The sequence below is a fragment of the Phasianus colchicus genome, chromosome 1 (genome assembly GCF_987193195.1).
Source record: "Phasianus colchicus chromosome 1, bPhaCol1.hap1.1, whole genome shotgun sequence".
NCBI lineage: Eukaryota > Metazoa > Chordata > Aves > Galliformes > Phasianidae > Phasianus > Phasianus colchicus.
The window spans coordinates 116,810,634-116,829,738 of NC_143436.1; the positions used below are offsets into that span (position 1 = coordinate 116,810,634).

Here is a 19,105-nt window from a genome sequence, read left to right on the forward strand (position 1 = left end):
TTCGACCATCTGTCCATTCATTTGCAACCCATTCCTATGTTTATCCTGTTTATTCAGCTAGTTATTTGAATGCTTTGCATTTCTTGAATTGAATTCTCAGGTTTTTTGACTCTGCTTTGTATTGCTCTTGTTTTCTTAAGTGGCTGGAGCTTTTTGGCTTGGTATCACTGAGGATGTACTAAATCTACCTTCCGTTTCATCAGCCAAGCGAGTAGTGAAACTAGTGATTAATTTCAGACATAGGACAAATCTGGATGTAACCTCACTTAGTATTGCCTTTTCACATGGTACTTCATTTAAGTTATGCTTTTCAATGAGTTTCCATTAGAATTTCCCTTTAAATAAAAAATTCAGAGCTTGCTAGTGTTAATGTCACGTGGGCAGTTTCAGAAGCCTTGCTAAGGGTGTCTGACACTACTTTGTCACCACTGGTGAATCTTAAAGCTACAATGGGAGGAAAATCAGTGATTTTTTAAGAGAAGATTTTTTTAAGATAAGATTATTACTTATTATTGATAAGCTGTCATCTGGTACCTCTTATTATTTTCCTTTTGCTCACAGATTGGTTGACAGATATTATGTTCTAGAACAGAACTCGGTAGTTCTAAAGAACTACCTTTCCTTCTTTCAAAGTGGACTCTACTCATCCATTTCAGGTTCTCAAAGGTAACTATGAAAATCTACTAGAATGTTCAAGCAAGTTTCAAGTATGACAAGTAAAATTCATGAGTTGTCACATAATAATTCATATCTTTGGGGTAAAAATTATGTCCGATCTTTAGCAAAATTAACGTTGTTCTGTATTCTTTCACACACAAACAGTGGGCCTTGAAGTTGTTAGTGCAAGGATTAGTGCTGGAACAAACTTTGTTTTTCAGACTAGCATGTCAAAAGTTTCAGCAACAGTTATATTTTGTTGTTTAAAAAGGTGATAAAAATAAGATTACAAACTTTAGAGCATAAACAAGAATAATAGTGATTTTGTAAATGTTGAGGAAGAGAAATGGGCTATAGGTTTGAAGCTGCTTGGCAGTGGTGGAATAACGAGCAATGTGTAATAGTAGAGAAAGCTATTTAGGCTCTCTGTGATGGGTCTCATTTCCTATCAGAATATTGTCTACTGCTGCACATTACTTATTTATTCTTGTCAGTGTGTGTGCATTCATAAATACCTTTCAGATACATATGCTATATATATGCGTATACATTTTTTCTGATGGAATATGTAGTGAGAAACAGCAAAATATCAGCATGTAGCTAGAAGGGTTGGTGACATCAATTTCTAAGCAGTTAAGTAGTTAAATAGTGACATAGAATTGGACACTGAACGAGTATTGGAAAATATCCTTCCAATAAGAATAGTTGGAAATAAGTTTAAGATTAAATCATGAAGGACTGTTACTGCTCCACCCCGTGATGCTGATCCATAATTGTTATGCCTTCAAAAGAAGAAAAAAAAGCTTTGTGTGACCTCTTTCTCTCTCAGGTGTCCACATACATACAGAGATGCTAGTAGTACTGCAATATTGTGGAGGTGCCTTGATTACAGATAGGCTCCTTGCAGCTGTTTTAAATGAGATAAAGCTGGGGAGCAGATGCAGGATTGGTTAAGTGGTTCTGCATTCAGTCAGTTGAGACTCATCAGGTCTCATTAACTCAGGCTGCTCCTGAAAGGCACCGTACTGCTGAGCTGGCCCCAGAAATTAGCTAGCTGCATTCACACAGTGCTCTGTGTGCATTAGTTAAGTCTGTCTGACCTAAGCTTGTTCTTTACTGAAGCAGCTTTAGTGTCTCTACCCCATGTGGTATTTAATCCAGAATTCAGGTTAAATCATCCATAGGTAATTGATAATTGACTGCCTTTCCGGAGTGCACAGCTCAAGTATCAGTTATTTGCTCTCTTCCATATCACTGTTTTTCCTATGCCTCCATCTCTCCCACTCATGCTCCTCTCCGGCTGTTTGCTCTTATTCCTATTCCCTAGCCACCTCTCACCCATGACTTCTGTGCTTCCTTCTCCAGGCGTTTGGACCCACAAAGTTGTGTTCTCAGGTTGTCAGCTACAGGCTGAGCTGCCTTTGTGCACTTGTGCTGAGCCTGAAGCATGCAGCCTTCCTGGATGATCACAGCAGCAATTGGCTACTAGGGTAGGATGGAGGGGAGAGGGACGGGGACTGCAGCTTGACTTTTCACAGGGCTTGTGTCCAGCCTGCATGGGCAACCCCAGTTGGCCATGGAGTTAGTGCAGGTGTGGCAAGAGATGGTTTTGTTGTTCAGTGTAAGAAATGAATATGATCACACTTCCAGGCTTTTTCAGGTTTAAGCAAATGTTAGCTTGCAGATAGAGCTGCAGTTTAGAGGTAGTGTGATAAACATGCCATCAGCCAGAAATTCCATGCAATTGTATGAATGTATAGAAATCTCTCCTGATGTACCTCTTATGTGACTTCAGTTGTTTATGACAGGGAATCGTCCTCCCAAGGAGGAACCTGGATGATCTGATTTCCATATGCTTTGTCTCATGCAGTGAAAGATGGTTTGAAATGTTTTTCTTTGATCTACAGTGATGGTAGAAAACAACCAACCATCTTTTCTCAAGGGAACTACCTTGGCATACATAGTGAATCAGTTCTGAGCATTTGTTATCTCTTAATGCCTGCACATCTGCACCAGTGAAAGAGTCTAAAACTTTACAAAACTGGGTAAAATCATTTCAGATTTTGAAACTTTGTGTCTCTGTGTGTTTTGTTGTTGTTGTTTTGAGAAACACAAAGTCATATTCAAAGAAGTTAAAACAGCCTCATTTAGATCTACCCCTGAAAAAGAATAGTAAGAATGAAATCCCAACGATTGTTCCACTGCTAACAATCTTTAAAAATAAATAAATAAAAAATTACACATTTTCTCTATTACTATAGTATTCATAATGTTCTATGTGACTGTTACTGGTGTTGCTCTTCTTTGGCATACTATCTCAGTGTTGCCCAAATTTCAAACTGATGTGTATGTGAGTTCAGGTACTGCTATATTAATGGCTGCCATCCTCCATTCTTTGTGTACCCATCTTCAGTAAAGCAGCTCAGCCATTTTGTACTTCCTTTGGCACCTTGCTGCTGTTTATCTATTAGAGCAGAGGCTGTTCTTCTTCTGAACTTACCAGCACTAGACACAGACTGAAAGCAAGAAGAGTGTCATGGCAGTAAGCTGGCATAGCAGCACTGGTACTGCAGCACAGATAAGAAAGGCATCAGTGGCTGATCCTCTGTAGCCTACACTAGCCTTCTAAGAAAGTGGCTGACAGACTAATTAGACAAGCTGGGGCATAGCACTCCAACTTGTCAGTGCTTCAGAGTTTTTTTTTTTTTTTTTTTGCTTTGTTTTTAACAGGAATATATTATTCTGTCATAGATAAATAAACTGATGTTGCTTTTAGCTGGTTCTTCAGGGTGAAGTGGTAATGGCATCTGTTCTGCTTGTGTAATATTTCTCTTTTATTTCTTAGCATAGTTGTCTATTCAAGTTTTTATGGTCCTTGGCTCATGTTTTTAGAGAGTCCTTCAAGTCTCTTGGAGAATGGCTACAGAAATACATCTCTGCATTTTTCAGTATTTGGAATGAAGCTATTTAAAAGTATACCCTGTAGGGGTAAAGTAGAAACAGCAGAAATAGTAGCTCCCTAAACTTTGTTTTCTTGTGTTAATATTTCATAGCTGATGAAAGAGTTGCTTGCCTTCGCTTTTAGTTCTCAAAATAAATAAATATTTTTGTCTGTTGGAAGAAGCCACTGAAAGAAGGGTGTTTTCAGAAGTGTAAGTGATAATTTCTAAGTGAGTAGAAGGATTAAGGTCAAAAAGTTGAACAAGAAAGGTTTGCCAAGATAGATACATTTTTCAGCAGCATAGATAGTAAAATACCTCCCAGTTTTGCGGGCTGGTATTTGCAGAAAGCCAGTGACCTCAGTCTGGAGTCCTTCCAGGATTTAGCTCTTGAAGAACTGCTTGTCACAATCTAGCAACGCTCTTATTTCCATAGAGAGATACAAATCATTAATTTTTAAAAATGTAACACATTTGGAAGCTCTTGTTTCCACCTCCCAATATGGCCTTTCAGTTGAACTGACTTTGTTATGGTAGCAGAAGAGGGAGAGACAGAGACAAGGGTCCAGATGCATCTTCACAGTCTCCTAGTTAATTTGGGTTTGCCACCCCTGGAGAATTGACTGCATCAATCCTTAGCTTATCCTTTATATGGTATGACATTTTTCTTGCACTTTACTAGTTTACTGAGTAAAAAGTGAAAATATCACAGATCAGACAAGGGCAAATTTTCAAAAACATTAAACTTGAAAATAATTATCCCATAAGTTTATATATAACACTGTGTTGTGCTTCACAACAAATCATGCGTCAATGCTAGTAAGATGGGGGAAAAAAAAAAAAAGTCTTATTGGTGTGAACGAAGTAACAAAGTTAAAAATCAGTGAAAAGCCCCAAACCAAGTTGGATTAACTGTTGAAGATGAACATTTTGTATTAATGAATTGTTAGCTGGCAGTGCTACAAGCCCTTGGGTTTACGAGAGGAAGTCTGTGAATTCAAAAGGATTACCTCTCATGTTGAAAAGTACTATAAAAAAAGGATGATACACCTTCATCCTGTCTTCAGAGTTATTTTTTTCAGCCATGACTGACACTGTTACAGAATGGCATTTAGTGAATCCCTGAATGTGATCAGAATTTGTAATGCAAAGCAATATATAACAGTTTATCATATAGCTAAGCCTCCCTTTTGTAGTACGAGGGAGAGCGGGCATATAAGAATAGACTAGATAAAAATTGTAGGCAAGCCTATGTCTCTCTGGAACTGTGAAAGTCTTTTCTACAGTTTTCATATTTAACAAAACATAACACTAACTAAGGATAAATAAAAATACCCTGGAAGAGGAAGTTTTCGTTCTTTTGTCTTACTAGAAAGTTGACTGTGAACCAAGCTTTCTCCAAAGCAAGAGAGAGTACAGAACTATCGCAAGTGACAGAAAATTTAGTCTGTGGAAAAATGGTGGTATTTCATAATTTATTTATAAATATAATATAGAGAAAGGTGTTTTCATTTTGACTTTTAAAGACATTTTTTAAAAACTTTTTTTTTCATTTTGGTGGGGAATATTTATTATGCTTATAAGTGGGCTGTAATTGTATCCCAACAAATCCCCCTTCTCTTTTTCTGTAGGAATTGAAATGCACAAACTTCTTTCCCCTCAGGCCTCAGTTACTCTTCAGTCACAGAACAGAAATTGAGAAAGAATTTTGAAAATTGTTTTTCTTGGACTCCTTAATTATTGAAAAGGCCCATTTAAAATTCATACGTATATCTGCTTGTATATACACATGCATATACATATTTATGTATATAAATATATATATAAGGAACGTACTAGTTCCTACCTTTGTGCTAGAATTGTCTTTCCACTTGACAAGTGATTCTTTGTTTTCTATTTATATCAGATGTATTCTTGAGGCTGTCATTCAGATAGTAAAACCATATGCTCAGAAAAAGAAAAATGCTGATTTTTCTTTCACTAAAGTAGAATTGTGTGGCTCCTTTGCAAGCTAATAATCAATGTCTGTACCTTCTGCCTCCAGCAATGCTTAGAAAGGAAATGTATTAACTGTTCATAGCATGAGTTTCCCCTTGCCTGAACAAGGAATGGCTCCAGTTATGTGCTCAAGTTTATGTTTAAACAGTGCTCTCCATCAGAAATTGGTGAAATATGTTTAAGTTGCATTATAACTGTGCAAGGGAAAGGGAGACAGGTAGGACTGATGCTGATCTGAGGAAACAGCACATGGAAAGGGAATTACTGGAAATGCAGGAGGAAGATTTGCTGCCTTTTTGTCTTGCTTCGTACATTTGCTAGTGGCTAAGGTATCCATCTAGGCAACGAGTCGCCTGCTTTCAGTGTCTTTCTTATCCTGTACTATTTAGAAATATTCCTTACGCCGGCCTGTTATGATTGGTGTTAGTCTGTGCCTCTTTTTCGACTTAGCAGCACTGCTTGGAAAAGACAACCATGACATGAGACAAGACAGAGCTGATCAAAGGAGTGCTTGTGTAGTCTTGCTAGTCATGTAATGACTAGACATCATTCCACACAGCCTACCCATGGCTGAGTTTCCTTCTGGAACATCTACTTTTCACCTGCTTTTTACGCTACTGAATAACTTGGGGGATGCAACTCAGCTCCTATTTCAGTTACATGTAGCAATCAAGCGTGCAGTGCTTAAATCTGTTTCTCAACCCACCCCCCATGCTCTTACATCATGAAGTGCAAATTATATGTTCTGAGTGCTAAATGTGTTGCTTTCAAAAGACCGGGGTCTCTGTGAAACCACGGAGGTAGGTTGGCATTAATAATTCAGTAATTCATGCTGGCATGAAGCAGAGAACTTTAGAGCTCCCCTTTAAAATTAATTATAAAAATAAGACTTTCCCAGACCAAACTTTTAATAACCCATTTTACTTTATGCCGTTGTTTTTTCTTCAATTCCTCAATCTTAAAATCTTGTACTTGCAATATTCACATTGTATACATTGCCTTACTTCCTTCACTGTTAAAGAAATCAGAATTTTTAAGTTTCTACTTTTACCTTCTATGTTATTGCTGGACTTGAGTGTCTATATAGCTACTGAACAAAAAAAAAGAGCAAATAAGAGCTAGAAATAAAAAGTAAAATAAACTATCCTTAAACCAAAATTTGAAAACAACAAATAAACAAAACAAAACAAAACAAAAGACTGAGAAAATCATAGCTCTGGATTTGAAATCTTTCTGAATAACTAAGAAAGGTTTAGACATCAAAACTGGGCTTTTTATTTTGTCTGGTTCTTATCTTTTGGAGCGATAATGAGATATGGATGAAGATAAGGATCTGAGTTACTTGATCTGGCTTAAGGTTATTCCATAGTTTCTTATCAAATGTTGGTAAATAAGAACTGCTCAACACCTGCTGCTCCCTTCTCTGAGTTCACAGTAGAAAACAATTGATGTAACAACTTTAGTTTTTTTTTGTTTTTCAAAAGCAAACCCAAACAAACTAGACAAAATCCTCTTTCTTCATTTTACCTTACTCTTCAGAGAATATTTGCTATCATAAGGCACCAAAGGAAAACTTATTTGGCAAATGATGCTGTGCCAATGTGTTTGTTTTCAGTAATTTGCTATTACTGAAGAAAACTTCAAGTAAAAGTAGTCAAAGATTTCCAGAGGCTCTACCAGAAACTTAGGAATTACCTCTGTATTTTCTGAGAGTGGAATATTGATTCAGGCTAATCTTATCCCTTTAAAATTGGATAATCAAGGGAACATCTCTTGTTTGTCAAGCTCTAAGCTTTTCTTTCCCACAAAAATACAGTAGCTGTTTTCTTAAATTATATTTAAAAAAGAAGTTAAAAATACTTGCTAGTGTTGCCTATGTTCATAATGTAATGCAATGTCTGTTCAGGACTGTTGTGTAACAACAACAAAGTATGTAAACATATTTTCTTTTAAAATGTGTGACAAAGTTAAGAACAATTTACTTTGATTTTGAAGTGCATTGACAAGTATGGTTTTCACTGGATCGGTCTCAGGTAAAAAGAATTGGTACTGTCACTGTAATCCAAAAAAACAAACCCCAGTAAATCTAAAATGAAAGCTGCAGCTTTGAGAAACAGAACAGCTGTTTTCCTTTTTCTTCATATGTTTGTTTCATTATCCACATCATTATCAAAAGTTAGCCTGACTAAACTTCACAACTGGTTAGTTTCCTTTAGCATACAGTCAGTGGTAGATCTCTCTATAAGACATCTAGTGCATTGCATCCTCAGGTCTCTGCAGCCTATTTTCATAGTTGGAAAATCTTCTCAGCTGAAAGCTGAACTTTTGTTTGCTTCCATCTTTTTATTTCTGAGGCTAGGTCACATCCTGCTTTGCTAGACCTGCTTCAAGCCATATTGCTGTTATTTTGCAACTTATGTCTATGCGTTTGTTTTCTCAAGTTGGTACCCATTATGGTGGTCTGTGAAAATGGAGAAAAAAAAATCTCAGTGGGCCTTGGCTGTCTTGATGTAAGGATTATTTCTGTAGTTGAAAATCAATCACTTGTGAACTTGACCCAAGCTGAATGTCCTTTTCCTTGCTGACTACCCCATTTGTTGATGCAGTTTTAGAGCAGTATGGTTAATTTTCACAGGTGAAAGTGAGTAAAAGAGAGGGTGAGAGTTCTCCCATGTCCAGCCATCACTATGATCTAACACTGTTGGTCAAAATGTGGAGATTTAATTACTCTTAACTCTGTTTGGTTTGGTTACTGAATGTCAAAAGCATGTTGCATTTTTTGCTGTCAGAACTTTGTGGTATGTACCAGAACTCTTAAGTTGTGCAAGTGTAGTTCTCAGATATTTATAATGCCACCAACATATTTTCGTGATTTACTGTCGCAAAAGGCATATAGAAAGTTCCACGATGCTTTTCATGTCTCTAATGAGACACCTGATACTCTGTCACTTGTGGCTTTCCCACAGCATCACTAATAGTGTTGATATATTCACAAAGCCAGAGGTAAGGGCTGTATAGGCAGTTTTTGAGTGGGCCTTAAGTGGGCATAAAAATAAATACTCATGGAAAACTTAAGCTACAAAAATTACTCAGGCCATAGTGCCCCATCTGTTAATGTTTTGATTTCATGACAGGTACCAATCAGCTAGCAATGCTGGTGAATAGTAAGTCTAGCTCTTCATATTTTCTTTAAATTATACATGTTTTGAAGGGAAAAAACAAACCAGCTAATAGCCAAAACAAAGGTTGTCTTAAAAAGAAAACTCCACTGCATGTTAGTACTTCAATTATTTCTTAATTTTGTTTTTAATTGCAGAGAGTACATAAACAGTCACTCTCTTTCCTATTCCTGTACTGCTTAGTGACAAGAAAGGAAATTCAAATTGTGTTTGGGTGGAATAACTTAAAAAGCCAATTTTGTTATGCAGATGAATTGTAGGTGTAGCATATCTACATTTCTGAAATTGTTAGCAAGCATTTTTTCTAAAGCTTTTTCTCTTTCTAGGTGTGTATATAACACATTATATTTAGAGAATGTTGTTTTTGGTGAAAGCTGTCACAGCTATACTGTTTGGTCAGGAAGTAGTTGCTTCAATTTTTGTTTAAGCTTAAGACTTAGATTCAAAGATTTTTCAGAAGATGAGTGAGTGAACCATTTCCACAATGACTGTTCCATGGAATTTTGCTTTTTCTAGAAATAGCATCACGAGTTTGGGGAGAGTGAACAGGATTTTAAGAAAAATGTATTTTTCCTTTCTTCCATTCCTGTATTAACTGTTCAAGACAGGAATTACCTTAGTGGTCTACTAGTTAATCTCATTAAACATGGATGGTAGTGATTATAATCAAAGCATCCCAAATAGAAGAAGTTTTAGTCTTTGGTAATGTCTTATGACAAAATGGTGCTTCTAGCTTACTTAATTGAGAGGATCTGCCTAAATCTCTTTTTTCACCAAACAATTTTTTTTTCTTTTACTTATACACTAGTAGCTTTCTTAAGTCAGAAAAAAAGAAAAGAGTGGATAGATATCCACTGTACTTACTGTTTTATTTTATATTCTATGCATTATAAAGCTAGAGAATATTTAAATTCTCAATCTCCAACCGTGCAGTTCTACCTAGAACTTGTCACACTTCCCTTCTTTCAGTTTTTCAGTTTATTTTTAGCATTTTTTCAGTTGCTGATTTAAACAATTTAATCTATTTCTTAGCCTCCATTTTGTGTAAAGAAATCATAAAAGTTAGAAACCTGAAAATTAGTTTTTTCTTTCAAGCAGCTGCTGTCCAAAAATGTGGAAAGATTGTTGAAAATGAGTAGCATCACTTTCTGACAAACTGTAGACAGATTTGATGACTGAAACTCGTTGTTCCATTACTGTGCTGTCTCCAAGCACTGTTATGCTGGCATTCAGAGATATATAGAGGAAAAAGAAATGGTCTTTGGTGTTTAACAATGCATTTTTACAACTAAATAATCCATCATCATTATTTATCTACTTCTGTTCATCTACATTTATTGTTTAACATTGAATTATTGATTAAAATATGGTCTCTAATATTTAGCAGTGTTCATTTTTGTGTGGTGTTTTTGCAACATCAGGTAAATGAGAGTAAGGGGACATTATATATACATGATCAGAGGTGTTTATGGAAGAAAAAATACTTGTGTTGGTGATTCCCTACGTGTTTGTATTAGTGCCTTTGGTGTCCTGATGAGGACTGGATAGATCTGTGTTTAACCTGTTTCGAAAAATCTTTCATAATAGCTTAGTTTTTTGTATAATCCATTTTTAAAATTACACAGAACAGTTATTTTAATGTGCTAACATTTATTATCAGAGGCATCTGCTCTTTTACATCTGGAATGCTTCCACCAGGGTGCTACTGTTAATGGGCTTTTCCTCCCATAGGTGTTGTAACGACTTCTAACAATTTCCACTAGCTTTGGATCTAGTTTTATAGCATCAAATATTTGGTTGAATTTCTAAAAGGTTTCATGAGTATCTTCATATATGTATTGCTGCTTGATATTTTGTTGCCGTTTTTGTTTTACAGTATCCCATCTAACCCTTCACAGTCGTTCCAGTTTTTCCCCTGAACTCAAGTGTAGTGATCCTTTATTGTGTGTTCATCAAAGAACAGCAGATGTTTTCTTCTGTGTTGTAAGCATAGTATGTAATGTCTAGTTGGAGTCTCAGGCTGGATCAGATAAATCATTATATTTAGTATACAAAATATGAAAAATGGGGAACTTTACGGAACAATTTGGGAATCACTGTAGATGTAAGAGCATAGAATAATGTAATTTGCTGGCCTTCTTCTAAACAGTTTTTAGGTAGAAGAAAGAGAGAAAAAGGGAAAAATTAGTTGGTAGGCCGTGTAATTATCTGAGAATGTTGCAGTTATTTTAATGTTCCTTCTGCACAGTCCATTTTGGTAATGTGTATAATGCAGATGTTGTTAGGCTGCAATGGGACTGCTGCTGCTATTGTAAAATTCATGTCACTCATTAACTTGTCTTCTTTGAAAATGGAGTTTTGAAGGCACATAGATATCTAGAAGTAGTAACTGCATCAGTAGATTTTATTTCTTTTTCTTGAATGCTTTCACTAAGGAATGACTTCTAATGAGAAATTTATTCTGTCTTTAATTACTCAAGCTGCTGCATTAACTTTCTGTGTGTTATCCAATCAGTACAGAAGAAAAAATACCACCCAAACTTTTGGGTATGAGTTTAGAAACCAGTTATAATAGATCTTTAATGAACATCTGTTACAGTAGTTAAAGACAAGAATTTCATAGGATATAACTGGTTGTGTATCTTGAAAATGACCTTTTTTTTTTTTTTTTTTTTTTCCTGAAGAACTTTAAACTGAACAAAATGAAATTCTGTGGAGCTTCTAGTTTGCTTTTGATGATACATCTTGTGCCTGCTAGAATTGATATTCCTGTGCTCTTTTCTATAATCCCATTGAACAAAATATGATACTAGGCCTTTACTTGTTACCTTAAACTTGATGAAATTACATAACCCTAATTTCAGTTGGGAGACAAAATTTAAGGTCAGATTGCAGGTCTTTCTTATGCATTGCAGTCAGTGAATTAGAGCTTTAAAAATAAAATATGAAATAAAAGCATCTTAAGGGAAAAAAAAAACAAGACAATAAAACACTTCAAACAAATGTCTGTAAACAGATGAACATATTTTCAGACTATGTAATCACTGTGCTTATGGACACTGAGAAATCCTTTTCTTAGCTTTGTTGTGAGCTTCATAGTTGATATACCATACTTGCCATACTCTTGTGTTCTGGTGACCCAAAATTATAGGCAGAAACATCATCTTGTCATAATTTGATAATAAATTTTGCTGCTTCCAACTCCTAATTCTGGGAATGTTAATGATCATCCTTTCTGGAAGCTATGTGACAAGGACTTGAAGTTGCTACATTTAGTCAACGTCTTTTAAATATGTGTCTTTTAAATATGTCTTTTTAAATACGTGTTGGATGATTCTTATCTGGGAAGCCATTCTACTGATTCCTTGTTTGCTTATCCCTAATCTTTCAGTGAAAGTTAAACTATATATGCATAAATTTTATGTGCCTTACTTTTATTACGTTCTTATTTTTTCTTGTATCTTGAAGTGTTGCATTTCACTATTTGTTACATCCTAAAGATTCCCCTCAGGGGTCTGTCTTGGGACCGGTGCTCTTTAACATGTTTATCAATGACACTGATGACGGAATTGAGTGCACCCTCAGCAAGTTTGCTGACGACATCAAGCTGAGTAGTCGACACGGTTGAAGGATGGGATGCCATTCAGAGGGACCTCGAGAGGCTAGAAAGGTGGGCCTGGGTGAACCTGATGAGGTTCACAGCAAAGTGCAGAGTTTTGCACTTGGGCCAGAGGAATCCCAGGCATCCATACAGACTGGAAGGAGCAGAGCGGTCCTTGGGAGCAGCCCTGTGGAGAAGGACCTGGGGGTCTTGAAAAACTTAATATGAGCCAGCAGTGTGCCCTTGCGGCTCGGAAAGCAAATGGTATCCTGGGCTCCATCAAGAGAGGGGTGGCCAGCAGGGACAGGGAGGTGATTGTTCCCCTCTGCTCTGCTCTTGTGAGACCCCATCTGGAATACTGCGTCCTGGTCTGGAGCCCCCAGTACAAGAAAGACAGGGAGCTGTTGGAGAGGGTCCAGAGGAGGGCCACAAAGATGATCAGGGGACTGGAGCACCTCCCCTATGAGGACAGGCTGAAGGAGCTGGGCTTGTTCAGCCTGGAGAAAAGAAGGCTGCGGGGTGACCTCATTGCAGCCTTTCAGTACCTAAAGGGAGCCTACAAACAGGAGGGGAATCAACTCTTTGATAGGGTAGATAACTGCAGGATGAGGGGAAATGGTTTTAAGTTGAAGGAGGGAAGATTTAGGTTGGACATCGGGGGGAAGTTCTTTACAGAGAGAGTGGTGAGGTACTGGAACAGGCTGCCCAGAGAGGTTGTGGATGCCCTGTCCCTGGAGGTGTTCAAGGCCAGGTTGGATGGGGCCCTGGGCAGCCTGGTTTTGCATTAAATGAGGAGGTTGGTGGCCCTGCATGTGGCAGGGGGTTGGAGATTCATGACCCTTGAGGTTCCTTCCAACCCTGACCATTCTGTGATTCTGTGATTGTGATGCATTATTCTGAAACCCACCTTTTTCCCCTTTGAGTGGCTTTAGATCCACTTCTCCTGTTATAGTCAGGTTGCCTGTGCTCTGTGTATCTTCTTGACTAATAGAAATTACTGTGACTTGTAATTACTTTTCTATTAGGTAAGGTTTAAAGACAGAAAAATCAACATTAACAGTCTTTTACTGGCTTTAAACCAACAGATAGTAATTGAGTAATCTTAAAATATTAAGAAACAAACAGTATTAATTAGATTTCATGAGTTGTTAGAGAAATCCTGCTTAATCTGCTAATAATGTAAACCCTTCTGTCTTTGTGAAAAGAAAAAAAATTGTAAAGTCTACGAGAATATTATTCTTTCTCTGGGTTTGCTGAGGAAAAGTTTTATGGTCGTGCTCATGTAATTGGATGGCTTAAAAATTAAGAACGATTGACATTTTATACTTAGTTTTATAGGTTTCATTTGTAATGATTATTACAAGATAGGTCTGATTTTACATGCACAAATATATATATGCTCGGTATGTATGTGCTTATGGAAAAAGTAATGACCTAGACCAAATTCTTCATTTAATTTAAATAGCAGAAAGCGATTCTGCTGTATGCCAATCTGGCATAGAAAAAAAGTTGCTAAATGTGGTCTTCTCAACAGCTCTACATGCTTTTTTCTTTGTTTATTTTTATATTTCTTTGCAAATAGGCAATACTACAAGATCTGGAGCAAAGACGTCCCCAGCTGGATGAACTAATAACTGCAGCACAAAATCTGAAAAACAAGACGGGCAATCAAGAAGCCAGAACAATAATTACTGACCGCAGTAAGTGATGATTCTGCTATCATATGTTGTTTCAGGATGTATGAAAGATATTGTAACACTTTATATTCATAGCATTTGGTAGACATGTTATGCGTTTAATCTTAAAAGAAGAGTTCCTTTAAGAAACAGTTCTCACAGAGATTTTCCCTGTGAGTTTGGCAAATGCGTCTGACAATCAGTGATGATGGATTTTAAAACTTTCACCTAAAATTTTATATTGATTATCTTCATAGTTGAAACACATTGCAGAAAATATAGAATGTGATCATCATAGGTAAAGAAATACCTTTATTCTTAAAAGAAGACAATGACAACATCAAACAAAAGAAAACAAACAAACAAAAGAATTCATAGAGTATCACTATGGGTTTGTGAGAAGCTTTCAGTTCCACACCTGTAGTACAGCAGCAGCCTCTTCTTTCATCTCTCCTCAGATAGCAGAAGCCTGATAATGTGCAATGGGTTTATTAGTTCTTCAATTCTGATTTCCCTTTTCAGAACAAACTAGCTGTATGTAAGAAAAATTAATAGATGAAGTTTCAGAAAAAGTTTGTGGAAGTACTGTTGTTACCCTTGTATACTTGCATCTCCTTGTTTCTTTCAGCATAGGATGAAATGCACAATTCCAAGATCATGCTGTAAAAGCAGCCATCTGTGGCAGACTGTTCTACATCTTTGGTTGTTAGTTTGGCTACTTAGGACTAAAATACAAGAACAAAAAATGTCTTACGGTCATAGAGGTGCCCTGTAGAGCCTAGAGAATTCACAGCCAGCTCACTGTGGATGCAAACTGTTCAGTATATCTTGGTCTCGAGATCAGGAAATTGCTTCATGAATCTGATAACATTGAGGCTGTAGATATACGCTAAATTTTTTCTATTCCCATAATTTTAAATAATTTTTTTTCCTCCTTTTCTTCCTTTTTTTTTTTTTTTTCCAGTCAGTTTATAACTTTCTATAATGATTCAAACCTGCATTGCACTTTTGGCTGCTTTGTTCAGTACTGCTTTTATGTTACGTAAGAAACTGTTCCTTTTTGACATGTAATTAATTTTAGAATCACATACTCAGTTGAATTCAGATGCAGTTTGTATATGCACCTTAACTTTTCAGAGCCATTATATGTAGAACTCCCATCAGCATTTTAATACATGTTTTCATTTTTAATTCTGAGGCAAGTTGTCAGAAGATAAGAACTGTAGACTTTACATGAAATGCAAGCATAATTCCTATAAGCTCTCATGAGAATTGTATGCATGACTAGATTTCTTTCTATTGGAAAAACTGCACTTTGCTTTAAGTGAAATTGCTGTCTAAGATAGACTAAATGCTTCATTCTCATATAGTAAAAAAGGAAAGCAAGCTATCAGACTGTAAATCATGAAGGAATATGTGGTAACCAAACTATATTACAGCTTCCAACTTTGACTAGTGGTGTGATGAATTCATTTTATGTAATGGTTTCTTAGATTTTATATATAAAAACTCCCCAAATTATTAGTTGGTTTTGAGCCTAAGTTACACAGGATTCATTTTTGCTGTGATGTAGCAGTTCATCTTCTCTGATGAAACTGGAAATATCCTTTACTGCAAATCTGCAATTTATGATACAGTAGAAAAAAAGTCATCTCCCTTTATGGTTTATCAGGTATATATGCTTTTGTACACCATCTTCTATTGTTATCCTGTTCTTAACGAAATAATTTAAAAGTAAACAAATTAGAAATGTATCTGAGTTTCTGAAATGGAGGAAAGTAAAGTATTACCAGGAATAATTTTGATCCAGTCTTCTGAGATGGCAAACTATACTCCTTAAATTTTTGTCATACTTAGTTTTTATTTGTATGACTGTAGGTATTATACTCAATAGGTATTTGATACTTTTGAATTTTAAAAAGGCTGTGATATTTCCAGGAAAAAAGTAACAAACCAGACTTTACAATATGACACAAGCTTTTTTTTTCTTAGAATAAGAATACAGTCACACAAATTATTTCTTTACTTAAAGAAGATAAGTAATTTTTATATTTTCAGTTGTGTGATGATTTTCCTGTATGCTGGGTGAATAGATTTGGTTGAAGTTAGGCCTGCTAAATGCACAGGATCTACTTGTTCTTGCTGCAGTGACTGTGGGTTTAATTCTCCCATCCTGTGCCTTCGCAGTGCCATGCTGTGTTGTCAGAATGTAGGAGGACTCTCCTTACCCTCCAGTCAGGACTCACAGGCTCCCTCACATAGCTTCTCTGAGGCCTGCTATGCTGTGCACTTCTCCCAGTCAGGGCAGATGCTGCTTCTTGCAGTTCACAGCAGCCTATAGCCTACTAGAAAGAATTTCTGCGTGTTTGCATGGAACTTCTTATGTACAGGTTTTAGGCCATTGTTCCTTGTCCTATTGCTATATGCCACCAAGAAGAGATCCACCTCCCTTTAGATATTTATAAACATTAATCCCCTCTCAGTCTTCTTTGCTTCTGGCTTTCCTTATACAGGAGATGCTTCAGGCCCTTTATCATCTTTGCAGATCTCTTCTGGGGGATTGTTGTCTTTTTCTGACCAATAACACTGTACAAATCAAGTTGTCTAACCAGTATAACTGAATAGATATAAATACTGAATAAATCCCATTACAGGATGGATCAGTGTGTCACAAACTGGAATTAACGTCCTGAGAGTTCTGACTTCTGTGCTAACACTAGTAATCCTTAATTCAGACTGCTTGCAGAAAGACATCTATAAAACTCAGTAAAGTCTAACTTTGAATTACTTTTGGAAACCACAGTTGCCTTTTAAAAGAATTTATAAAAACTAAGTATACATTTTACACAAAATCAAGCAAATAGAGAATCTTCCTGAAGAATTGCAAATAAGTCAATCGTCATGAAATTATTCTTAAACAGAATTATCATCACATAGTATAGGTTTAGTCTTTCTTTAGAAAATAAAAACAAATTAAAGAAGGTCATAAAAGTAAATGATTTCCTCTGAACTTTTTTTCCCCTCACTCATACTTCTTTATCTGTATGAAATTTCAGGAGATATGCTACTTAAAAAAGTACTTGGCAATAGAAAATAAAGCTTTTATAATATTTACGTAGTATTATATTAAAATCCCTGTTTATTCTATGTAAATCATAGTATACAACTTACACATTGTAGAATACCTAGTAGTAATTACATTTAGTCTTGGGAAAAAGTTCTGGGAAAGTGTGAGATGCATCTCTGCTCTTCTAGTGTCCTTGATAAAGCATTCTTTTCTAACAGAAACATATGCCATATAATAACATCTTTCCCTACGTAATGCATCATAGCTCCAAAACACTTTGTTTTACTGCTGAGGGAAATGTTGTTTCTTAAGCTGAATGAGTTTATAGACAACTTTGAATATAGTAATTACATTTGAAAATTCATTTTATTTTCCATCATTCCTGTGTATAGAATACAAAAAGCCAGTAATGAGTCAATATATGAATATACCAAGAGATTTAAAAAAACAACAACAAAAAAAAAAAAACCACAAAAACACCTTCAAGTGTTAGAATTAAGAAAGTAATTACAGAAGATACGTTAGATCTTGTAACATTCTGGAAATGTAAGAAACTTTAAATAGCAGGCCTTCCTACTGCTGTGTTCACACATATGCAAAGATAATGGTGAATAACCTTTTTTGTGGTTTTACTGTGCTAGTAATTTACATCTCAATTTTGTAATTTGGTTTCTGACTGTGCAAGTGATAGAGAGGAGGTATGAAAATGAATATTTATAGAATTCTATGAGGAAATAATCTCTTACTGACCAAAGAATTTCCCTTTAAAGATTATAAGCCAGTTATATATAACTTTCTTTGGTAATTGTGTGAAATGTAGTGAAATCTTGAGATATCACTTGAGAGGTTAATTAAGTTCTATTACTTTAAATACATAAATAGTGGCATTAAATACAAGCATATCAATAAAGACTATTTTGATGAAGTATTACACTACTGGGGCCTAAGTTATTCCATTTCACATTAGTTTGGGCCATGTTTTTGAAACCAAATCCATGTTTTTGAAACCAAATCCATGTTTTTGAAACCAAATCCAAAGTTGTAGGAATAATTTACAGACGAAGTCTTCTGGGATAGTTTTTTTTTGTTGTTTGTTTGTTTGTTTGTTTTGAAAAAAAGCTGTATTTTATAGTTGATTGTTAGGAGAGCTGTACCTGGCGTAATCTGAGAAGTCTACTGTCTTTTTGCAACTCCATAAAATTGCTTTTATTGAATAGTTTTCAGTATTTGACAGCTTTATGATAAAATCATCAACTCATCATCACTTTCATAACAGAATATATGGAAACTTCATAGTGAATTACAGCTGTGCTGCTGTACTTGACATCTTAAAATAGCTGTCTCTGTTGTACTGCCATCCATGTGGTTTTCACTTGGAGCTATTGAATATAAATAGTTTATCAGTTGAATAAAAACAAATTCCAACAATCTGGAGTTTGCTATCCAATACTGAAACATGTAGTTAGCAAGATTGTGAAAGAAAATTGTGAAAGAGAACTGTATTTCTCTACTATTTGTTTGCTCAGATATCTTGTTGATTTTTTTTTTTTTTTTTTTTTTTTTTTTTTTTTTTTGGGCTGACTTACTGAATAAACCCTAGAGTTTGCTGGTTTTCAGGTATTTCAAGAACTTGTCAAGGAGCTGGAGTAGTAGTTTTTCAGAATAATTAAGATACACACTTTATTAATCATCCTAATCTACTTTTTTAAGCTGAAACTATTTGTTATTCCTGTGATACTTCTCTGCCTTCATGGAAATGAAGGGAGAAACTACTTGTTAAGGAAATACCAAAAACAAGACAAAACTTTAGAAAGTGATAGCGTGTGAATGGGAAGAGTAACCACATTTGATGTTACTTCATTGGCACAGATTTGCTGCTGTAGGGTTTGTAACAAAACTGTGGGATGTTTTGAAAAGGGAATTATTTTGGAACACTGTGGAGAGATACTGCTTAAGACTGGGTAATAACATGTCATGGAAATTCCTGA

The 19,105-nt window shown here is 35.7% G+C and overlaps 1 protein-coding gene across 12 annotated transcripts in view; it reads left to right on the forward strand.

Moving 5' to 3' along the window:
* DMD (dystrophin) overlaps nt 1-19,105 on the forward strand; it is a 1,153,352-nt gene that overhangs the window by 855,408 nt on the left and 278,839 nt on the right. For all 12 annotated transcript variants that reach the window (XM_090124095.1, XM_090124041.1, XM_031599265.2 and 9 more), the window contains one exon: nt 13,957-14,074. In XM_090124095.1, the coding sequence (XP_089980221.1) occupies nt 13,957-14,074 (118 nt within the window). The remainder of the gene's footprint in view (nt 1-13,956; nt 14,075-19,105) is intronic.